The following is a 24,757-nucleotide window of genomic DNA, read 5'->3' as shown; positions in this document are numbered from 1 at the left end:
GGACAATCGTGACAAGACCCCTCCCTCAAGGGAGAGTGACGGCCCCTCTGACACAGGGCCAGCCCCAGATGGGCTTTGTGTCCCCTGCCTGTCATCCCCTCCACAGAGATGGGGAGACATCTGATGGCATTTTGGGCTTGGGGAGACAGTTGCTAGAATTCTGAGTATTTCCTTCTTTCTCACATAGAGCAGGTCCTAGGGGAGGTCCCAGGGTGAGAGGACAGCATGCCACCAACTCTCCCCACTCGGCACCATCTTTCTCTCTCTCTCTCTCTCACACACACACACACAGAGAAATGCCGGAGCGACCAGAGGGGAGGGGAGCTACTGCACCACCTCTGGTCTCCTGTATCTGGATGGAAGGGCAAGAACTGTCTGCTCTATTGAATGGAAACATCTCATATGTAAAAAAAAATGTCACTGTCTTACTTGAGAGGTCTATCACAGCCAAGTTCAATCCCACCAGACCTGCCTCCATGCCCCCTTATAAACGAGGAACCTGATGCGAGGGACATTTACCTTGGGGAATTACCTTTTCATCTAAGACTGGAGAGAAAAAAACAATTTTCTTTTTATCGTCCCCAAATCTAATTTATTTCACCTCTTCATTTTTGTATTAAAATAAATGCAGGGACACCTGGATGGCTCAGTTGGTTGAGTGTCTGCCTTCGGCTCAGGTCATGATCCCAGAGTTCTGGGACAGAGCCCTACCCCAAGCAGGCCACGGGTCACATGGTCCCCCAAGCTGCCTTCTCAGCGGGGAGTCTGCTTCTCCCTCAGCCCCTCCCTCTGCTCATGCACTCTTTCAAACAAATAAAATCTTTAAACAAAACAAAACCCCAAATACATATGTTATTGTGAAGGACAGAGAACATCCAGTGAATTTTTCAGACGATTTTTTTGTTTGTCTTACTTTGGGTTGTGAGCCTCCTATCCCAAGGTCCTCTATGGGCATCTGGGCCCTCTCTTGCCTACAGGAGGATTGTTGATAGAAAGATCCCAAACACAGTCTCAGGAGGCAGAGAGGGCTGCCCTCAACCCTTGTGGCTACTAACTAGCCACGTGATCTTGGGCAAGCCACGTCGCCTCTCTGACCATCAGTTTCTCTATCTTTTAAAAATGGGTCATAATATACAGAGGAACGCTTGCCCTGCCACTGGATTCGAAAGGCCCTATCCCAAAGCAGGCATACCGTGGGTCCTCTGTGCTCCCTTCCCAGAAACCAGCCTTGACGTCGCGGACATGGCCGACTGTCAACCTGAATCACACTCAGAGGCAGTTCCATAAACAAGGATGGTTTAATACATCTCAGCATTTTTCCGTTCATCGAGATTATATGAAAATAGAATTCTTTATTAAAACAGCAAGGCATAATCATGACTGCTATCCCCACCCCAAAACACTGCACGGCGCGCGCACACACTCACACACCACACACACCAAGATCAAGGACTTTGGCAAGACACTTGAACTCCCGGAGCCTGTTTCTCCATCCCGAGAATGGGCAGGTGGGCAGGTGGGCCGTTCCCAGCTCGCTGTGGGCGGGGCCAGCCGGCTGCTGGAGAAGGGGCGGAGCTCGCTTCCTCCTCTTCCAGCCAGGGATGGTCAGGGAGAAGGTCCGGGGTGGTGCCCACCTCGCTGGAACACGCCCGGCAACGCTTGCTTGTCTCATTTTACAACGGAAAAGAGCCAGGGTTCAGGCTCTGAGCCTCGGCGACAGGGGCCCAGAGGCCCTTCCACCGTTCCCCACCGCCTCCTCCCCTCCCGCCCCCGCAAATGTATTTTTCACAGCCACTTTCTATTTTTGGCAGCGAGTGATACATGTTGTCCTTTACTGGCTGCGGTGGAAGAAAGTCCCCCCTTTTAAGCAAATTTAAAGTTGAAACAATGAGTCTGTTTTAAAGGAAACTATCTGGTAAACAACAATACGAAATAGAACACAGACAAAATAATGCCAATGGGAAGGAAACGCTTCATCGGGTCCGCCTAAGAGCACTTCTGACTTGCCTCCTGCACCTTTGTGGTTCTAAAGCGAAGTCTGAAGAAATACAATGATGTCCCGGTACCTTCCTAACTAACCTGCAGCAAGGAGCTAACACATGCATCCTCCCCTCTTTACTCTATTATCTTATATTGATGTTTTTTTTTCTTGAAAAGAAGGGTGGGTGGAGGGAAGAAAAAAGGAAAAAGGATTAAAACAAGGCAGGGCTTAAAGCATCGGCTCCCAAGCTCTGCTTCAGTATCTCTGGTACCAGCTGGGGCCGCCTGGTGGGAGAACCATCTCTTCCTAATGTCTGTGGCTCCAAGGAGGCACCACCTTTAAAAGGAATTGGCCTTTTTGGGAATGTGGGTGAGAACCTAGTCCCCGTGATAGGGCAGCCGGGACTTGGCGGTGGGGGCAGTCATAAGGGCTTTCCCCCAGCGCACCAGGGTACAGCCCCGCACCAAGAGACCTTCCTGCATCTATTTCTGCCAGCCTTTTCCTTCCCTTCCAAGCCAGGAGGCGGCAGCTACGGTTGCCATGGAAACCGGCTCTGTCCTCCCACGGAAGGCTGCCAACCCTGATTTCCTGCAGAGTTAAGAAGCAGGCGGCAGTGGGGGTCACCCAGGCGTGAAGATGGGTTTCCCTGGGGATATCCTGCCTCCTGCCAATCACAGCGTCTGTCTGGGAATCCTGGAGGTGCCTGGAGGCTGAGGGCCAGGGAAGCCCCCAAGCCCTGGCGGGGCTCCGAGCAGAGACTGGCCCCTGGACCGTTCTGAGATCTCCCGTCCTCTCCTCACTCCAGCTAGAGCTACAGGGGCCGAGCTAGGCGTGCATATGCATGTCTGTGTCTCGGGAGACACTGCCAGCCAGGGGTGCCTCTGGCTCTGTCAGCTCTCCGGTGCGAATCGGAACTCCGGTGCCCTCCACCACCCGCCTTGAGCCCAAGGAACGCAGAGCTGCCCATCTACCGCGTGCTGCTGGGACAATAATTCTGCCAAATCCTACCAAGTCACATCACTTCTCTGAGCCCATTTCCTCGTCTCTCAAGAAGGTCTAATCGTCCTCTCTTCACAGAGATGCTGCAAGAAGGAGAAATACTGCATCTACTGTGCCTGTCACGGGCCTATAGAGAGTCCTCTGTAAACAGGACCTAACGTTCATTATAATATTTAACATCAGAATAAATGTTTCCAGGCAGTTTTTCTCTTTGACCTGTTTTTCTCTAAAGCCGAGGCAAAGGCAAGTTTTCATCCTTAATCTGTCTGCTCAAAGGGTGGCACAGCCAGGATAGGGAGGGTCACTGGCCTGAGGACCAAGGAGTGGATTCCTACCACCTCCTCCAATATCACTTCTAAGAATCAGAACAGGGCTCTCAAACAGGAATGCCTTCAAGGGCCACGAGAGACTGTGAATGGAGCAGAAAAAAATTTCCACCACGTGGAAACCCTCGTGAGCCAGAATGCCCATGGCCTGGGTAAGGGTGTGGGCTGTTGCGCAGCCCGGCTAACAGCTGCCCTTGGGAATATGGGGCCAGCGCAGCCCGCTCTTCCAAGTTTTCAAGAGAAGCTGGGCATTTTAAATGAACTCTCCCCCCAGATGACATGGTAACAACTCATGTATTTTTTTCATAAGCGTAGGCCAGATAAAACAGATCTGCCAATGGACCATACGCCGCGCCTGGAGCTCCCAAGCTAGAACGTAGAAAACCAACACCTCTTTTTTTTTTTTTGCTTAACCATTCCCAGGAGCCCTGGCTGGTTCCTTCCATCAGGACCACCCTGTTGGGACAGTCTTCCTTATTCCTTACTTGAGTCTCGACCCTGGGAAAGCTCTCCCATCTGGAGGCTTTATGTCTAGAACAGAGAACTCTACTCCTCAGAGCCCGGCCTTTGCAGGGGGCTCATGATCTGTACCTTGACCTTTGGGAAAACCTTCCTGACTTTTCTCAAGCGTCACTGTGATTGGAGATGAGGGATGTGTCTAGTGAGTGGGGCGCCTAGGGAAGGCATATTCTAAGGGACTCCTCTGGTGTTGGCTAGTTTAATAAGAATTTGGGGACACAGCTTATTTCAATAGATACACCGTAAGGCCCTGATGGGCCCTTTTAAAGTCAGGATCTGCTTTGACTGGCTAAGGCCTGGACCACAGCACTGTCAAGGACTTGGCCCTATCGGGGAGCTGGGACATGGCAGAACTTCCACTTCTGCCCTGCCTGCCCCAGCTTCTGTGGCTATCCTACAATGGCGGGGGGGGGGGCGCAAGGTGAGCTGGGAGCAGAGCCTCATGTGGAACTCAGTCATAGCTGCAGACAATTCATAGAGCTTTTGGTGTCCTTTTCCAACCCCCTCCTCTCAGCATGCCTTCATTCCCCTCCCCGGACACAGCCTTCTAGGGAAAAATCAGGAAAGTGCTGGCCCCGTTGGGTGGTCAAAGCTCCTGCACCCAGGGCGAACGTAGACACAGGAAGTTGGGTGATGGGGGGCAGGCTGGGTGGAGGCATATGTGCGGAGCCCCGTCTGCTCCTGGAGCTCATGGCCGGATGCGGTAGCGGACAGGCACGTCGTGTTCCGGCTGCATCAGCCCGAAGCCGTACCTGCTGAGATCAAATTCAGGGATCTCCACGTTGGGGTTGATCAGCTCCAGGTCAAAGTGCACCAGCACGAGGAACACGAATCTGCAGAGAGATGGTGTTGAAGGTGTGCAGGATTGGGAGACGAGGGGGGCATCTCTGGAATAGGGCAGGAAGGCAATGGTTTCCTCCTGAGTCTGAGGCCACGTGGTTCCTGCCCAGCTGGAGTGCACGAGCCCCTCTCCGTCCACCTGACCCTGTGGCTAGGAGGCCTACCCACCAGTTCTGCCCCCGGGGCTGGGAGCAGAAGTGACAAGGGTTGACTCCACACCAAAGACAGCGTGGTGAGCACAAGACTCCTGGTGTGCTCTCTGCCTGATGGCTTCATGTACCTTGAGTTGGGGCGGTGGAGTGGGGAGATGGAGAGAGCTTGGTCCCTGAATCTGTGTGGAGGGCAGGGGCTCTCACACCCATAATCCACTTAGTGAGCGGGAACTAAACCCCTTGTCGCAGGCCACAGGGGTCTGGGGGTCGTTTGTTATAGCAGCATCACCCGATGAGTCCTCCCGACTAAGTGACCCTTCCGGACTCCTGCAGACCAGAGTCCTCCTCATCCCCGGAGCCCCACCCAGCTCCTGGAACCCTTACTGTCTGCTCTGACGGTAGAGCGAAGTCCACGCTCTCGACAGCAGAGCTAGGCAAACGTGGCTCTGCCTCTTGACCCTCATCAAGTTTCCTTCCCACTCTGGGCCTCAGTTTCCCCACCTGGTCAAAGGAAGTTAAAGAGGTGGGATGGATCTGTCCCAGCTCTGAAGCTATAGGATGCTGGAGAGTGAGTTTAGACAGGGTGGGGAGTTCTGTACCCGCAGCTGGATGGGGATCCCGGCACCTCCCCTCACCCAGGGGCACCGTCACAGATGCAGGTGATCTGACCTCCGGAGTCAGTATTGGACGAACCCCTACTGAGCAGTGTTGCACGACAGTGAGGGGAGAGCAAATAACAAATTGACTGATTTGTTGAAATGCTAGGTGCCAGGCGCTGGGCTAAGCATTTAGCATCCCAGGTCTCTTTTTATCTGTCCAAAAACTTTATGAACTAGGACCTGCAGTCAGTTCTGTTACAACACTCTTGAACACGTGGGTCTGTTTCACGTGATGGATGTACTGGGGCCCCAAGGAGGCTTCAGGCAAATTTCCTATTTGCTCATGTGTTTCGTGTGCGAGAAGCACGGTGGACAATGCAAAGCCACACCCAGCTGGACCCACTGAGCGGGCATCCGCGTACCCACGCACGCACACACCTGAACTCCCTCAGAGAGCTCGGCTCCTGGGGCGGCTGGTGCGCCCCCACTGACACTGGGTGTCGGATTTCAGGGGACCCTCCATGCACGCTTCATGGCACAGCTGCAACCCGCCCACCACCCGCTGCCACCAAGCTTCCAGTGGTTTTCAAGGTCAAACTTATGGCAGCACTTACGTATTTCTCAGCCCTGAAACTCCCCTCTGGGTTCTTAACTTGCACATGGCACTTAGGAGGTTTTTTTGTCTGTCGGGTCCCAGCCTCATTTCCCCCACAAATGCTTGTGGATTTTATTGTGTGGTTTCACATGGCCATGAATTTTAGGGATGTAACCTGCAGCATCATGGCAGAACGGGCTATACTAGGAGCTCCATTTCACTGCTGAGAAAACGGAGACCAATAGGTTAATGTAACGTGCCCATTCTCTTGGCACAATGCCGGCATATTGGTAATTACAGTAATAACTAGTCCTTATTAGATACCTACAAGGAGCCAGGCAGTGGGTTAAGTACTTCGCAAGACCCAATTCCTTTGTTCTGACACCCCTGGGGTATAGTATGATCAGTAGCCCCAGCTGGACAGTTGAGGACCCAGACACATCAGGTTACCCAGCTTATGGCCACACAGGGGGCGGCACAGGACAGGGCAGATGTCCTAACCCTGGCCTGATCTGTTTGTGGCCTAGGGGCCAAGGCTCTTGGGATCCAGGGAAGAGAATTTATAAGGCACTCGGGTCCACAGGCATTAAAATAACCAAGAGGGAACAATGCCGTTTGGCCAGTTTCTGCCGAGGGGGTCTGAACGTGCAGGGCAGCTGCAGACAGACGGCAGCGGTCAGCTGCACAGAACGTCCCGTGTTTAGTATTCGGACACCACGTTCGGAGGGAAGAGCTCACTGCCAGATCTGATTATTTCAAAAGAGACCAGAAATCTGGCTTTTTATGTGAGATCTTCTGATTCTTCAAGGTTAGCAGGCATTTCGAGCACACAAATAAACAGATCTGTGGGCAGGAGATGGCTCACAGGCCCTCTGGAGCCTCTGCCCATTTTCCTGGCTGAGAAGCCACGATCTCAAAAGAGGAGGGCGTGGGCCAGTGAGCTGGGGCAGGAACCTCCCCCATCAGGCCCGCTCCCCCTCCCCGCCCCCACACTCACTGTTTGATGCTGTTAATGGCGTAAGCCTTCCCTAGGCACTGGTTGTGCCCAGCTCCCCACGGCATGCTGTAATTTTTCAGCCGCTTCCCGTCCTTGTAAAAGTCTTTCTTCTCTGACCCATCAGAGCTCAGGAATCGGTTATATTTAAATACCTGAAAGAGGAAGGAGGTCCATTTTCTGACTCCGCCCCCACAGCATGTGTCCCCGAAGAAAACTGTGTCAGGATGTTCCTCAAAGTGTTGTTTATAAGAGGAGTAGACTGAAAACATGGTAAAAGTCAATCGATAGTGGACTGGTTAAAGTAATTACGGTAGCCGTTTAGGAGGCTGAGCTTGGTCTGTGTGTGCGCACAGAAATTTTTAGACCAGTTGCTGAAGTTTCGGAAGAGCGCGTGTTGTGTGATCCTGTCCACACACCTATCTGTTCCTATGTGCGTGAGTGTGTGTGTGTGTATGTCTGCAAAGACATAAAAATAACTTAAAGGCTGCACTCCAAACCGTTGTTAGGGAACTCTGCGGAACTGGAAAGTAAAACGAATAAAGGAAAATTTTTACTGTTAAACATACGTGCCTGTATATTTCTACTTCATAAGCATATATGGCTTAGGCAGTTTAAAATTTAAAGATTAAAATGATTTTTAGAGGCGCCAGGCGGGCTCTGTCAGGGGAGCAGGCAGCTCTTGATCTCAGGGTCACGAGTTCAAGCCTCGTGTAGGGGCACAGAGGTTATTTTAAAAATTTATTTTTAAAAAAGAGGATGGCAATTTCCTTTGGTGACATTGTAGAATGGTGAGGGGAGATTGTATCTGAGCACAGGACTTGGCACGGAGGAGGTCGTGAATGAAAGGAGGGTGGAGGAAAGGGATCAGTGGACAGAGAGACGGACGGGCCAGTTGATGGATGGGCGGGGGGGGTGGACAGATGGACAGATGGGTGAGTGGATGCCTGAATAGGTGGGTGGGGGATGGGAGGGTGGGTTGGTGGACGGAGACACAGCACAGGGCCTGGCACACAGTAAGCACCCAAATCTGTTAGAAATTATGAAAATTTGACCCATCTCAAAGTCCAGGGAGAGAGAAAAGTGTTGAGAAGCGGACACTATAACGTTCCAAACAAAGGAAAATTGCTCAGCTAGCGCTTACAGAGCACTCTACGTGTGCCAGGTACTGGGAAGGCCTTTCTTACATGTTCTCATTTAATCGTCCTGACAACCCTGTGAGGCAGGTGCTATTATGAGGTCCATTTCACAGATGAGAAAACAGAGACACAGAGAGGTGACGTAATCTGGGCATGGTCACACAGCAAAGAGCAGAAGTGGGCTGCCACTCAGATCTGACTGGTCCCAAAGCCACTGATTTCCCCCCCGCGGTCTCGAGTATGTAATTTACCTCTGGGTCTGTGTAGATTTCCGGGTCTTTCTGGGGGCTCAGGAAGGGAAAGAGGAGGAGGCGGTCTCCACGTCGCAGGCTGAATTCCCGCCCATCTGCCATGGGCAGGGCCAGGTCCACCACAACCTCCCGGGTGATGAAGGGCGCGGCGGTGAGCCTGAGGCTCTCACTCAGCACACTATCTGCACAGGCAAGTACCAGGAAGGGTCAGCAGCTGTCCCCTCACACACTCACATGCCACCCTTGGCCCTCATTTTACAGAGGAAGGTGGGGGCAGGCTCAGAGAGGGTGTGTAACTTGCCCACCATCACACAGTGAGGCCACAAAAGGTCAAGTTATGAGATATGATTACTGTGGTCTTCAGAGGGATGTGAGGGTTTGGGTCTGACTCTAGGAGAATCTGTGAGGGACCAGGGGAGCCAGGGAGATACCAGAGCAGACTAGGGGAGAGCAAGGCCATCGATATTGGTTGTTTCTGTCTGCCCAGCTTACAGTCCCCATCTGGACATAGTTCCCTGGTTTTCTTCTGGGGACCATGCCCTCTCCAGGTCTCAGAGGTTGGGCTATTGACTTTATTCCCAATTCCAAGGGCTGTGTGTAATTGGCCAATCCAAGCAACCCAAATTTTTAAAAAATTGGGTTGGACTTGGTTCAGGTGGACATATAATTCAAAGACAAATTCTTGGGACTTTGGGTACCATTGTTGCAGAGAAGTGTACCCTCCCACCCTCTGCAGGCCCGAGACTGGAGCCAACCTGGCAGAGCAGGGCTAAGAGGGAGTACTGAGCTCTGTTAAAGCGCCTGGATCCACCTGTGCCTGAAGCTAGCTATCTTCTGAACTTTCTAGTTAACGCCCTCAAAAAAAGTCCTTCCTCTGCTTCAGCCAGTTTAAGTGAGGTTTTCGGCCAATAGCAACCACAGACTGACTGGGTCCACGAGTCCCGGGCAGCTGAGAGAGGAGCACAGAGATGCCAGGTGTAAGAAGATAGGAGGTCTAGGGGGACCCTAGGTCAGAGGACGCCAGTGGACTCCGGACAGTGGGAGTCCGTGCTGGGAAGGGCTTAGCATGCCCACAATGACCGAGTCTTTGGGGCTAATTTGGAGGGTTTGCTTCTCTCACCAAGCACAGGCATGCTGTCCAAAACCTTCTGGGGGAGGGTAGTCATCTGCGAAATGGGCTGCTCTGCTCTGGAGAGGAGCTGCTCGAGCTCTCCACGAACAGCCGCCAGGGCCTCGGGATTCTTGAGGAGGAAGAGCAGAAGCCAGAAGGCAGCAGGACCCATATTCCCCTGCAATGAGAAGGAGCCCATTACACCCCCAACACCAGCGTGGAGTGAGAGCTGACTGGTCTGTGCCACAAACACAGCCCAGGCCAAGGCATGGAGGTTCCCACGCCTGCCAAACATCTAGGCATGACTCATGTTTATCTTTGGCTCAGGCCGTGGCCCAAATATGCTCTGGGGCTTTGGTGTAGCCCAATGTCGACCTCAGGGCTATTCCTGGCATCCTTGACCTTGAGCAAACTCATTGATCTGAGCTCACACAGGTAATCTTCATAGCTAATCGGTGAAGCAGTGTCAGAAGTAGGAACCAGGCGTATCCCCGAAGATTGTGGTTAACATCTGAGGATAACGGCATCCTCAGCCACAATACTCTGCCCTTCCCTGTATGCACGCCCCTCGCAGGGGACTTGGCACTTCCTCCCAGTCACCATGAATCAGTGACTCGCTTTGGCCAAAAGAATGAAGCAGAACTGACAGCACCACAGGAAGTCTAGGTCTTGAGAAACCTTGTGTGTTTCCACCTGCCCGGCTGGCTTGCTGGTCCCGCACGGAGGACGCGGGACTCACGGGGCAGCGCCGGCAGTCCAGCTGAGCCTAGTGGAGAGCAGCTGACTCCCAGCCGACCCACAGACACCGGAGCTAAGTAAGTGCTCAGTGGTGTACGCCACTGGGTTTTTGTGACTGGCTGGTACACAACAGCCAAGTGACGTGACATCCGGACATCTACTTTCAAATATCTGAGTGTTGCGTATGAAGCAAGGAAGCCGCCATCAAGGGGACCGCGAGAGCCCGTCATTTCTTGAACATAAAAATTCCCAATAGTTTAATAATCAGGAAAATGGATAAAATTTCTTGCTCCAAGACTTCAGCCTTAGCCGAATGTTTTAATATTCAGGTATTTAGCTTGTGGCTACGATGTGTGTGGGGTTCCCTGAAACGAGCTCCAGGCATGGGTGGAACAGCAGTTCACCTCGGTTGTGGGGGGACGAGTTTGTCCACCATCCCATCTCGATAACGTTAACAGTCATTACACACCATGTTTCCCCGGTGGCTCTATTACACGCATAATCGCACGCAGACAAAAGGACATTTGCACGAGGATACTGATCACAGTGCTGACGTAACAACAAAAGAGTGGAAGCGATCTCGATGTCTATCCATAGATGGATGAGATAGAGGATGATCGGTCCTCCCGATGCTGATACAGGACGTCGTTAAAGGGCAGCTGGCTTTGCATCAGTGTGTGTACGGATGGGACCGTAGCTGAGGCGCACGGAAGCGTGATGGGGACGGCGGCTTCCCCGTGCTCCCACTTGTGGGTACGTTTCATGAGGGATCATATGAAGAAGCACAGACCAGCTCTTCAAGGAGCCTCTGGGACAGAAGCGGGAAGGATGGGGGGCAGGTACTGATTTCCACCGCATCTGTCTTTTTAAACTGTTTGATTTTTTTTGAATGGATGCAGTACTTTTTTAAACCAAAAAAAAAAAAAAATTATTTATTTTTAGAGAAAGAGAGGAGGGAGGGGCAGAGGGCCAGAGAGAATCTCAAGCAGACTCCCCGCTGAGCACGGAACCGCCATGGCGCTCAGTCTCACGATCCTGAGATCATGACCTGAGCTGGAATCAAGAGCCGGACGACACTTCACTACCTGAGTCGCCCAGGTGCCCCTGGATACAGTACTTTTAAGCAAAATAAAAATGAGTGTTTTTATAGTGATCTGCAATGACCGGGAGGAAGGCCCATGAGGCCATATTAAGTAACATTAAAAATGTGGATTTGGGGCGCCTGGGTGGCTCAGTGGGTTAAGCCGCTGCCTTCAGCTCAGGTCATGATCTCAGGGTCCTGGGATTGAGTCCCGCATCGGGCTCTCTGCTCAGTGGGGAGCCTGCTTCCTCCTCTCTCTGCCTACTTGTGATCTCTTTCTGTCAAATAAATAAATAAAATCTTAAAAAAAAAATGTGGATTTTAGGGGAACCTGGGTGGCTCAGTGGGTTAAAGCTGGGTTAAAAGTGGGTTCAGTGGGTTAAAAGTGGGCTCTCTGCTTAGCGGGGAGCCTGCTTCCCCCTCTCTCTCTGCCTGCCTCTCTGCCTTTGCTCGGGTTATGATCCCAGAGTCCTGGGATCGAGCCCCCCATTGGGCTCTCTGCTCAGCGGGGAGCCTGCTTCTTCCTCTCTGTCTCTGCCTGCCTCTCCACCTACTTGTGATCTCTACCTGTCAAATAAATAAATAAAAATCTTAAAAAAAAATGTGGATTTTAAACTGGGTGATCTCCATCACAGAAGAAAACATTCAGAGCAAGGTAGCAAACAAGAGCGCCAGAGCATCGACAATGGGGACACAAACTCTGCTTTTCTTCTTTAGCTGTGAATTCCATAACAAGGAGGTACCACGTTTCCTCACTCAGTCCTCCCTTCAAGCAGGGACCATTTCCACCCTTTTCCATGGACGGGAAAACTACGCACTCCCTAGTCTCTGCTTGTGGCCCAGCACGTAGTAGGGGACTCAATGGCATCTGTTAAATAAATGTCTATGTCCCACAGCAGCCCGGGAGGTGGGCTGGCAGAACTCTGGGCTGGACCAGCCAGAGCTGGGTTCAAATCCCAACTCCCCCCTTTCTGTGATTCTGGGTGAGTCTCTTCCCTCTCTGGGTCTCAGAACCTCCTTGAGGGGCGCCTGGGTGGTGCAGTTGGCTAAGCATCCAACTCTTGATTTTGGCTCAGGTCATGACCCCAGGGTCATTATATCGAGTCCCACGTCGAGCTCTTCACTCAGTGTCTGCTTAAGACTGTCTCCCAGGGTGCTGGGTGGCTCAGTGGGTTAAGCCTTTGCCTTCAGCTCAGGTCAGGATTGCAGGGTCCTGGGATCGAGCCCTGCATCAGGCTCTCTGCTTAGCGGGGAGCCTGCTTCCCCCTCTCTCTCTGCCTGCCTCTCTGCCTATTTGTGATCTCTGTCTGTCAAATAAATAAATAAAATCTTTAAAAAACCTCTCTCTCACTCTCTCTCTGTACCTCCCCTCTCATCTCTCTCTAAAATAAATGAATAAATAAATCTTTTTTTTTTTAAAGATTTTATTTATTTATTTGAAAGACAGAGATCACAAGTAGGCAGAGAGGCAGGCAGAGAGAGAGAGGAGGAAGCAGGCTCCCTGCTGAGCAGAGAGCCCGATGCGGGACTCGATCCCAGGACCCTGTGATCATGACCTGAGCCGAAGGCAGTGGCTTAACCCACTGAGCCACCCAGGCGCCCCTGAATAAATAAATCTTAAAAACAAAACAAAAAAACCCTCCCTCTCGGTAAAAAGGGGATAACATGCTCACTCCTGGGGTGTCCACAAGGGGCCTAAGACCAGATACAAGCAACTTCCACACACCGGGCACAGACTAGGGGCTCAAGCCCCCACTGTCTCCAGTCACCCCTACACTGCCAACTCCCAAATGCACCCTCCCCCACTCTGTTCGAGAGCAAGGGGGAACTCAGGTCCAGCAGACACAGGCAAGGTCACTTGCTGTCCATCACTTAAATAGCCAGGGGAGGGTAGGTGATAAATAATTCAGCCTTGGGTTAACTCAGTGCAAAGGCCATTTTATCTCGCCCAGACAGTCTGGTGGGGGCCCCTGCTGATTGATTACGAAGTAGGTGGGGAACAGGAGGCTGCTCAGTGATCTCTGCTTTCAGGAAGAAGCTGTGGCAAGTTAGGGAGGCGGCGAAGGCTGCCTTCTGCCCACTGCACAGACGTGTGAATGTGCATGGGTGCGTGTGGTCACACTGCTACAAGAGATCTTGAATTCACTATCCTGGAAGCTGAGTCTCCTATAGGGCCTTGCCTCAGTTTCCCCAAGAGGACATGTCCATCTGGCCTCATCCCTTACCCCTGCAGCCAAAGTCCATTCACCCAGGAGCACCTGTCCTGGGCTCTACTTTTTCTGTGAATGGCGGTAGCTGGCCTCCAGGGGGCGCTCAAAGTGTGCGGAGCGCAGCTCCCAGAGACTCCCGAGTGCCACTTTGTGGCCACCTCATCAGTCAGTCCCAGTGGGGACACCTGCAGCCCTGCCTGCCCGGCATTCCCCCCTTGCCTGTGGGTAACAGCCCCACTTTCCTTCAAAGAACTACCTCTACTTCACTTTGGTCATCTGAGGCTGACCCACCTCCCTAGACCTCAGCTGTGGCCATGGGACCTGGGCTGGGCCGCTGGGAGCGATGCCCTCAGAGGGGACGTGTGACCACGGCTGAGCCAGTGAGCACCACACTTGGGATTTCTGCAGGAATCCCAGGGAAGGAGAGGCCCTCCTCCGCAGGGGCTGCCCAACAGCCAGGAGCCACGGGGACCTTTGTTGCCACAGCTCGGAAGCCCATCTGGGGTTGGAGCTGCCGCAGAAGAAGGCAGAGCTGAAGGATGGGAGATCATAGACGATCTTTCTCTTCATTTTTTATGATTAAGAAATATTTTTTTAGGGTTGCCTGTTGCCCAAAGGCTCAGAGCTGAGAGGGGAGCCCAGACTGCCATGGGCCTGGTGGGCAGACCTTCATGAACTCCTCTCTCTGCCCACCCGGTCCCCTTAGAGCCAGCCCTTCCCTGTCCTGGACCTTGGATCTCAGCCCAGCGGGTGGCCCTTTAAGGCCCTGGATGCTGGAAGCTTCCCTGACCCCTCTATTATTCCTCCTGACTTCACTCCGATCAGACACCAGGAATCTTAGTTATACCGTTCTGCCTCTTTCTGCACCTGGTCTCTGGGTGGCCTCCCTCCTGGCTCCCCTCCCAGACCCCTGGCCTCTCCTCCTCGGCCTCCTGTGTGCACTCCCCCCCCATCTTCCTGACCCCCACAGCTGGAGAGGCCCCGGGCCTGGCCTCCATCCACCCAAGCCCCCACTGTCTCCAGTCACCCCTACACTGCCAACTCCCAAATGCACATCTCCCTCCTGGACCTTAACCCTGAACTCCAGATTCTTCTTCACTCGAGGTATACCTCCCTACTGCCCGCTCAGTTCTCCGTTTCAAGCTCAGCACACCCAAAATCAATCTTCTGAATTTTCTACCCCCAGACTTGCCCCTTTCCAATCTTGCTCATCTGTTCACAGCATCTTCATCCTACCTGTTAATCAGACCTCACTGATGCCCCCTCTCAATGTCCCGTCCAACAGCAAATCCTCTTGGCTCCACCCGGAAGGGAGTCCAGAATGCATGTACTCGTCCTCTGGGCCTACCCTGGTCCAGCATCCTCGTCTCTTGTCTGGATACTGCAGTGGCCTTATCTCTAGTCTCCCTGCTTCCCCTTCTCCACTACAGCCAATTCTTAGGAATGTAGCCAGAATGATCTCCCCAAAGCAGATGGCAGGCCATGTTGCTCCTCTTCCAAGCCCTCTAAGAATTCCTTTCTTAGAGTTAAAGCAGGGCCCTGCCTGATCTGGCACCTGCTATCTCTTTCATCATCTTCATCCCTGCCTCAGGGCCTTTGCACTCGCTGTGTCCCCAGCTCAGATACCCTCATCCTATGTATCTATATGGCTCCCTCAGCTCCCTCCCTTTGAGTTTCTGCTCAGATGTCATCTTCCTGGTGAGGCCTTCCTTGCCCGCCCTATATAAAGCAGCCTCCCTTCGCTCCCCTCTGCTAGCCCCTCCCCTGCTTTATCGTTTCTCTGCAGAACTTGACTGTATTTTAATATGCTTACTTGTTTATCAGTTGTTCTCCCCCCCCCAGAATATCGGCTCCATAAGAGCAGGGATCTCTGGTGTCTGCTCACTGCTCTATGCCCAGCTTCTAGAATTTTCCCACTGGCACATAGTGGGCCCTCACTAAGTATCTGTTGAATGTGTCTCCTGAGCTCTAGCTATCTCCAAGCACAGTTCCAGGCTTTGCATCATTCCTTCCTCTCCTCCTCACCACAGAACCTTGAGGAAGGGACTGCCGTTTTTGTTTTACAGTTGAATAAATTGAGGCACCAACTTTAAGTGACTGGTTTGCCAGGGAGTGGCAAAGTCAGGATTCGAATCCAGGCAGGGTGCTCACAGAGCCTGTGCCTGAAACCGCTGGGCTACTCAGCATCTTGGCCCTCTTGTCAAGACTCAGGCTCTCGAAGTGTCTTCCCACCTGCTTGGATTCTGCACGCTGCCAATGGCTCCGAGTCAGAGTATGTCCTGTCCCCAAGTCCTGCTCAGTTCTCCTGGCCCCGTCAAAGGCTCTTCCCCAGACTTTCTGCCACTCAAGCCCCCAAGCCAGTGTCCAATTCTGCTGACAGAGGTCATTCGGCAAGGGATGCCGGGGGCACTTTGGAACTCCAAGTCTCTGCCCATCAATATGTTATTAAGCACTAATGGGGCCCCAACTGCTGATTAAACCCAGCCCTTGCCCCTCGCCAGCCTTTGCCTGCAAGGACAGTTAATGGCTCTGAGAGAAAACTAAAAATAAGCTGCAAGTCGATGGGAAGGGAATTACCCGGAAACATCAGTCTGTGCAGCTGTCCCTGTGAGGAGGGGCCGAGAGAAGGAGCGGGACTCTGGGGTCCAGGAGAGGGCAGGAGCCAGGCCTCGAGAGGCAGCATCCTGATCCCCACTCTCTCCCCAGTATCTGGTCCTTTACCACATCCGTTGGCGCTGTCTTCTGTTTCCAGAATCCTCATCACCTCCATGGCCACCCCCTAGTCTTACCACCATTCTCTCCTTATTGGTGTCCCTGCTTCTGCCTTTGCTCTTAGATCCTGTCCCTCCTCTGCTTAGAACACTCCCCGGACTCCCAATCTCACCCAGAGAAATATTCCAAGTCCCTTAGTGGGACCCATACGCCCTCCATGATCTCCTCCCTCACTCCCAGCACAACCCCTTCCTGCTCTGCTTCAGCCACACTCAACTCCTTGCTGTTGCTCAAACACTGGGTATGAGACAACCTCAGGGCCTTTGCACTTGTGGTCCCCCCCCCGCCCCCGGGAGAGCTCTACTCCCACCTCCCTCCCAAGCTCCCAACTTTAGCTCTTTCTTACCAGCCAGACATCTCCTCATTCAGAGAGTCCTCACCCACCCCCTTGGCTACAGGAGACCGCAGGATCTCTAGTCATGACTCCATTTACACCCCGCATATCCACATCTAAAATCACCCTATATATGCGTTTCCTTGACTGTCTGCCCCACCCCCACAGCCAGCAAAAACATAAGCAACAGAAGCAGGTCTTTGAGGCCTATGGGAAGTACTCAAAGGAAATTTTACATAATTCTTCAAAATGACTGTTCTGCATACTCCAAAAATGTCAAGGTTATGAAAAACAATGAAAGGCACAGGAACTGTTCCATACTGAAGAAAACTCAAAAGACAGAATGACTAAATGTACCCTGTGATCCCGCACTGGCCATAGGACCAAGATGAGCCATGAAGGACATTACTGGCACAACTAGCAAAACTGGAAGAGGGACCGACTATTAACTAACGATCCCGAATCTGGGTTAATTGTCCTGAATGTGATCATTGTACTGGGTTCTGGAAGGAAAAATTCTTGCTCCCAGGAATGTGTGCTCAAGTAATGAGGGGTAAGAGCCATGATGTCTGCAACTTATTTGCAAATGGTTCAGTAAAATAATCACAGTAGGACCGGGGGGGTGGGGGGTGGGGAGAAGGAGACGAGAGGGGAAGAGAGAGAACACACGCGATAATGTTCAAAATGGGGAAATCAAGGTGAAGTGTATGTAAGTGTTTATTAAACTCGTCGCACAGCTTTTCTCCCAGTTTGACCAAACTAAAACCAAAACTGAACACTGAATGACCCATCCTGTTGGTGCTAACGGTCTGGCAGTCTGGAAAGTCAGGGAACTGATGGCTGGGTCTGTGGTCACGCACCCACGCCCACACTCACGTGGACAAACGTTCACAAATGCACACTTGTACACACACGCACACGTGTGCCTGACAGCACACACAGATGCTCACAGACACAGCCACACCTGCGCGGCCCCGCTCGCACGTCCACACCCACCTGCGTGGCCCAGAGCTGTAGCACCATGGCCCGGGCCTGCATGTCCTCGGACGCGCCGGTCTCCTCCAGGAGCTGCAGGTAACTCTCCAGCCAGCTGCTCCGCTGGGCCCGTGTGGCCAGCCTGGCTGGGGACAGCAGCTTCCACAGGCGACCTTTGACTCGGCACGCGTGGTCCTTGTCCCCTACGGGGCCAGAGCACACAGGCTGGAGGTTACGGATCTCCCTCCAGCCCAGCCCAGGGCCACCCAGCCCGATATCCCATGAGGCCAAGGGTCTGCTGGGTGTCACTTCTCGGGGATGCGGAAAGAGGCGCCAGGGAAGGCCTTGAAATGCTGAGCTGTTATTCCCTGTCTCTCCGGCCCCGGTGGGCAGGAGTGAAGGGCTTGGTCGGTACCACTCGTCTCTGTGTCTCTAGCACCCGGCCCGCAGTCGGCGCCCCATCAGTATGCCTTAGGTGAATGGTGCTTCTTACGCCACAGGGGAAGGAACACGGAACACAGGCAGCATTCTCCCTTCCCAGGCTCCAACCCCAGAGCAACGCCAGCCTGTGCTCATGGGGGGACCCTATGAGCAGACTCAGCATGGCGGCATTCAGGAGACACTGGGATAATCTAAGTGCCATCAGGTGGGGACAGACGGGTTTGGGGTCTCACACTCAACTACCTCCAGGGAAGGCCGGGAAGACACATAAACGAGAGAGGAGGGCCAAGAAGGGGCCGTGGGGAACAGGAGAGGCGGGGCGCCTCTTCCCGGCCTCACCGGCCTGACGGAGAAACCCGGCCCCGCATGGCCAGGGAGCCTAAGTTTTCAGAAGATGATAAAACTCCAGATGTTCATATGGAATCTCCCCATTTTTTCAGGTTACTGTCTGAGCAAGAACTGTGCATCACGCCGCAGGCCACAAAAGCATCTCGGAAGGTCAGCTTTGGCCTGCGGATCGCCAGTTGATAGTGACCATGAAACAAACACGGGTGGGTCACGCTCTGGAGGGCCATGGTGGTGGTGGAAACCATGTACAGATCCAGATGGGTCCACAAGGGCAGACTGCCAAAGGTGTGAAGCCGGGTGCTTATTACGCATATGCTGTGTTAACGCTACAAGACGATGCTGTATTTACACGTGTGTATGCAAATGAAAGACTGGGTTCTTCCGAAATCACCCTTTGGAAAAGAGGATGTTGCTTTGGATTATTACAGGATTCCCAGGCCCTAGGAATTTCTCACAGCTGTTTGGAACCACAAAGCAGTGTCTCAGGAAGACCCATCTACCCAATGGTTCTAAACTGGGTTGCATGTTACAGGGTATTTGAAAGGGTGGAAAATGTAGGCTCAACTTATATTAAACTATGCACATATTTAAAGCATCTTAGTTACATTTTCATATACTCTGCCCCATAGGCTGTTCTTGAACCTCTAGACCCTTTCAGGAGATACACCTTATAAGTGATACACTTCTCACCTTTCAGGTGATATACTTCTCAATTTAAAGCAATGAGCCCAACTGTTCACCAACTACATTATCTCTCTGTGTTTCGTAACGTTGGGGGCCCTGGAGAATCACCCCAGAGCTTTGAAATCTCTGGATGCCCAGGTCCCACCACAGAACAATCTTGCCAGAACCTCAGGGGGTGGGACCCAGGCACGCAGAGGGTTTCAGCAGGTGAATGGAGGGTATAGGAAGTGTTAAGTGATCCTAGTTGATGCTCAGTGATGAAAAAGCTAAAGAAAGCAGAGAAATATAACACAGATTTGGAAATGACTGGCATTCTTTGAGGTCTGACACGTACACTACAAACCTTGAATATCACTGTCAACACAGCTTTTAAGGATGACTTTAGAAAGCAATGCAGTATGAAAACACAATCAGTAGAGGGAGGGAGAATATTTGTAGATCATGGATCTGATAAGGGTATAGTATCCAAAATATATAAAGAACTCCTACGATTCAACAATAACAAAAATCCACCCCACCTCTCAACTCAAGTAAACTGGGATAGCTTAGTTCCCATGCAAAGGGTTATGCAGGAATTGAATGTATTAACCTATAAAGCACAGAGAGCGATGCCAGGCATAGGCCTAGTAAACAATAGCTATATTATTAAATAAACTAATGAATATTAGCAAATTATTAGTCCATGGAAAATATATTCACATATTGTTTCTATAATTAGGAACTAGTAGCTTGTGAAATAAACAACACAGAGTTCACAGCCAGGGAGACCCAGGTAGAAATCCTAGCGCTGTTCCTTCCTAGAAAGATGATCTCGTGCAAATAATTTGGATCTCTGAGGCTCAGTTTTCCCATCTGTAAAATGGAAGCAACCTAGCTCATGGGATTATCAGGAGGATATAAAAACACAGAACACACTTGGTACTGGTAGGGGCTCTGAGAGAGGGATGTATCTTTAAAGTCTTGTGTTTTCCCTTTGAGATATATTAGATTTTTGCATTAGACTCTGATTCTCTAAAATAAGAACGCCTTTCCCCTCCAAAGCAATATTCAAAGAAAACAGTCCCTTCCCAAATAATCTGGTAAATTGAATGTCCCAGAATATTTAGCTTGGGGTTCTGTGCAACTGTCCCCAATTCCCTCTTGTATGAGAAGCACCAGACTTCCACTCTGGGTGGTTCAGGGAACTTATTTTGGTGCTCATTTCACAATACAAGTAAGTCAAGGGAGGATGCTGTAGGCCTTAAACTTGTACAATGTTGTATGTCAATCATAGCGCAACAAAACAGGAAACAAACAAAAACCCTCACAATATACCCACATTTTCCTGCCCCTTTCTCGTGAGATTTCATCCTATCACAGCATATCCCGTTCTGCTTTCCAGGTGCAGCTCTCCTTCATGTGCACGCATCATTTATTTCATCGGTTCCTACCGGGGAAACTTTAGGCTATTTGCAGCATTTGCTATTATGAGCAACGGGGCAAGGAATATCTTTGTATGTTTCTAGGCATGTGTAAGACGTGCTGTAGGATAATTCCTAGTAGTGGAAGTTCAGGATCAAAGGAATGGGCCTTTCTGTTTTGATAGATTCTGCCAAATCACTCTTCCAAAGAGGCCGCACTCTTCACAAGCCCAGCAAGGTCTGGGGGCAGCGTTCTCCAGCCTCCAGCCCCAAGATGAGAAACCTTCCCCGACACTGCCACCTGCTGCCCATATTGGGAAATGCAGCCCTCCTATACTGAGAGCAGGGCTGCTCCCTGAACCACCCAGAGTCCCGGGGATCCCTTGTATGGAGGAATGGGCAATGGAGAGAAACCATTCTTTCCTGGAGAAGCAACGGGGGCTGGGATGTTTCGGGTGCCTCGTCAGGTGCTTTACACACAGGATTTTGCAATCAGACCAACTTTTCATTTTGCTGGTTCTGCCATCTCCCAGCTCCGTGTCCCTGACCAAGGACTTCACCTCTCTGAGCCTCAGTTTCCCTACTTGCAAAATGAGTATAATAATGACAACCTTCTAACCTTGATGGCAGGATTCAAGGACACAAGGAGTTGTCTCTAAAAGGATGCGAAGAGGTAACTCAGAGCGGAGAAGCAAACATCTGTTTCATCACCGTGGTCAGGGAAATGTCCATAAAGCCAGAGGCCCTTTTTTTGGCCCAACAGATTGGCAAGGTTGTAAAGGCTGATAACTGCTTGTTGAAATGCAAATTAAAACAAGTTACCTGCCTCTGCCCATCAGATTGGCAAACAAATAGGAAGACTGATAACATCTGGTGGGGAATGACCAGACTCCCTCCCTTTAGGCAGGAGTATGAATTGCTCCATGGTTTTGGACATGATGTGGCAGCAGCTAACAAGAATTTTAATGTGTCTGCCCTTTGACGTGGCAAACCCACTTCCAGGAAACTGTCAGAGAGGAATAAAATCACCAGATGGTAGAGAAGATACAAGTACAATGAAATACTGTAATAGCCACACACACACATACAAGGAAACAATTATAAATACCCACTGGAGGGGGATGGTTGTCTAAATGCTGGCAAGCAAGAGCTGCAAAGATGTCTCAATCCTTCCGCATGTGATTTTATATCCTTCTACTTTGTTAGAGTCATTTCTGATTTATTTTTATCGTGGATTTCCTGGGGTTTTCCCAGCATAGCATGACATCTGCTGCAAACAGGGACAGTGGACCTCTTCTCTACCCATTCTTATAGCAGTAATTGTTTCTCTTATCTAATTGCATTGGCTAACACCACTAGAAGAGGTTTGTGTTGACAGGGAAGAATTCACAGCTACAGTATTAGGTTAAAAAAATTAAATTGCAGACCATAGATATAATCCTTTTCTAAAATACACGGTGAAACTCTAGACATGTATATTTGTCTCTGTCGTAAAATGCAGTATTCCTATAAAACAGTGTGAGGGGGTATATACCAGCACGTTAACACTGGTTTCCACAAGAAGCTAGGCTTGGAAGAGTATTGTTACTCTTAACTGTCGACATCTTTGAATTGTTAACCCTAATAATATTTCTTTCTTTCTTTTTTTAAAGATTTTATTTATTTATTTGAAAAAGAGCATGAGCGGGGTGGGCAGGGAGGGAGAAGCAGACTCCCCACCGAGTAAGGAGCCTGACACAGAGCTCCATCCCAGGACCTGAGCTAAAATCAGATTCTGAACTGACCGAGCCACCCAGGTGCCCCAAAAATGTTTCTTTCTTAATTTAAACAATCTAATATTAATTTTGATTTTTAAAAAATACATAAAGGAAATGGGGTCACAAGCTGTTGAGAGCACTTATTGAGACCACGTGTAACCTAGTATCTGGCTTATAGAAAGTCCTCAACAGAAAAGTGCTTTTTTCTTATTACCTCAGCTATTCCTAACAGTCAGCCTGTTGGAAGATCCTATTGTTTTTCCCATTTTACAGATGAGATCGCTGAGGAACAGGGACTATATATAGGATCCAGTAAATCATCTCAAGCCACCTGAGCTGAGAGCCTGTCTCAATCACTCCCTTCAATGGCCCCTTCGGAGAAAGGACCTGGGGCAAAAAGAAGTAACTCGCCCAAAGTCATCAGTGCAGAAACCCAAGAGCAGGGATCTGAATCCAGGTTTTGCTGGACACACGTTATTTCTCTAACCTCCTGTGCCACATGCAGCTTCCTGGCCTCCCTGGAGAGTTGGATCCAGCTAAGGTGGGATAGGGCTTGGGGACTTGTACCATTAACAAGGGCGCCAGGGGATTCTTCTCACTAGGTAGTTTGAGACCCAGTGGCCAGAAGACAGTGCAGCCCAGTGATTCCCATGGCCCCAGGTACTGAATCCCACCAGAACCTCTTTACCAATACTGAGTCCCCTCGGGAGCCACAAAAATAAATGGGGTGGAATTTCACAAACCCAAGTGGAAATACTTGAGATGTAGCATTTCATGAACATGCTAAATGGTTGAACAATTCCTTCAGTGTGCAAGATCAATGTTGTAAGAGCAGAGGGTTGATAACTAAGAGAAATGAAGGCCACGAGAGACACCGACAAGAACAGCCTAAGTCACAACAGCCTCAAACTGGGAATGACCCCACATCCATCAACCAGGAAATGGACAAATCGTGGTACATCACCCTAACAAAACGCTATGCTACCATGAAAACGGACTACAGACCCATAAGGCAATCTGGCCGAAGTTGATAGACAAGAAGCTGAGAGTCAGAAGCCAGACACAGACGGGCACACATGGCCTGATTCTATTTATGGGAAGCTCAAGAAAGGTAAAACTAATCCGAGGTGAAAGGAACCCATCCAGTGGCTTCCTCTGTGGGGTGGATATTGACTGGGAAAGGCCATGAAGCATTTAGATTTACCTCTCAGCTGTGCATTTAGGACCTGTGTGCTCTCGTCTATGAAAACTGTATCTCAGGGGCACCTGGGTGGCTCAGTGGGTTAAGCCTCTGCTTTCGGCTCAGGTCATGATCTCAGGGTCCTGGGATCGAGTCCCTCGTCAGCCTCTCTGCTCAGCAGGGAGCCTGCTTCTCCCTCTCTCTGCCTGCCTCTCTGCCTATTTGTGATCTCTGTCTGTCTGTCAAATAAATAAATAAAATCTTTAAGAAAAAAAAAAGAAAAAGATCAGTAAAAAAAAAGTAACAGAAACCTTTACAAATAGAATAAAAATAACACACAAATAGGTGTCTAGGCCCTTCCTCAGGTGTGCTGTATCTGCCAGGAACCCCAGCTCTGGCCTGTACCCTGCTCCCCACCACTGTGCTCTTGCATACGCCCAGTGACAGGGATCTCACTGCTTCCCTGGGCGAGAGAATGTCCTTCCTCTTAGGCTGTCTGTGATCCTTCACCTGGAGCGTGGGCTCCCTGAGTCCCTCTCCTGCCCCACCACCCACCACGGCGCCCGCGGTGCTTACCCACTGAAAGGGAGCCACGTGCCAGTTTGGGGAGCAGGAGATCGAGCTGGCGGAAGGTGTGGAAGACATCGGCTGAGTGGGCGCGGTCCTGGGCCTGGCTCTCATGGGTACGCGGCAGAGCTTCGACTCCGTACAGGGTCAGGTAGCCAGCTCTGCGGGCGGCACACAGTGGGTGAGGGGGTCCTCCTTGGGCACACTGGCGAAACCTTCCCGCAGCGGCTTGCAAGCGTTTTGTCATGCACGGAGCTAACGAGCACCTGCTTTTCCTGCTTCACGCCGGACTCTTCTGCACCAGGGAGTCAGCAATGGAGCAAACAGACAGAGCACTCCAGCCCTCAGGGGTGGCCCCCCATGCGGAACACAGACAGCCGGCAACAGAGTATGTGAACAAGTCCTACCTGCCGGTGCTCAGAGATGAGGACAAACGAAGCTGCCTGGAAGGGGGGGGGCAGTGAAGAGTGAAGGGGGTCTCAGAGTATGAAGAGCGGGGTGGGGGGGTATCAGGGCAACATCCCGAGCCAGGAAGCAGATGCAGGGTTGAAGAGCAGCGAGGAGGCCGGTGAGGCTGGAACAGAGGGACTGAGGGGGCAGCAGGGCAAGATGGAGGCCCCGATCAGGAAAAGAGGTTATTGACCCTACAGATGAAGTCAGGGCAGGCTTCCTAGAGGAGGCAGGGTCTGAGCTGAGTAGGGAGAAGGGTAGACGAAGGGGTGCGGGCCAAATGCACAACCTGGGCCAAGGCTCAGAACTGAGGG

General features: G+C 51.3%; 1 protein-coding gene across 5 annotated transcripts in view; it reads right to left on the bottom strand.

The window, feature by feature from the left end:
- Positions 1-1,279: 1,279 nt before the first annotated feature.
- PTGIS (prostaglandin I2 synthase) overlaps positions 1,280-24,757 on the bottom strand; it is a 41,211-nt gene continuing 17,733 nt past the window's right edge. For all 5 annotated transcript variants that reach the window (XM_045082101.1, XM_045082102.1, XM_004746768.3 and 2 more), the window contains 6 exons: positions 24,003-24,154; positions 17,638-17,819; positions 9,516-9,684; positions 8,396-8,577; positions 7,009-7,160; positions 1,280-4,658 (listed from right to left, as the gene is read on the bottom strand). In XM_045082101.1, the coding sequence (XP_044938036.1) occupies positions 4,514-4,658; positions 7,009-7,160; positions 8,396-8,577; positions 9,516-9,684; positions 17,638-17,819; positions 24,003-24,154 (982 nt within the window). In that variant the 3' untranslated portion in view covers positions 1,280-4,513. The remainder of the gene's footprint in view (positions 4,659-7,008; positions 7,161-8,395; positions 8,578-9,515; positions 9,685-17,637; positions 17,820-24,002; positions 24,155-24,757) is intronic.

The sequence above is a fragment of the Mustela putorius genome, unplaced genomic scaffold (assembly GCF_011764305.1).
Source record: "Mustela putorius furo isolate JIRA1106 unplaced genomic scaffold, ASM1176430v1.1 tig00000592_pilon_pilon_pilon, whole genome shotgun sequence".
Taxonomy (NCBI): Eukaryota; Metazoa; Chordata; class Mammalia; order Carnivora; family Mustelidae; genus Mustela; species Mustela putorius.
Note: the sequence above shows the minus strand (reverse complement) of the source record. Positions and strands in the feature narration are given on the sequence as shown.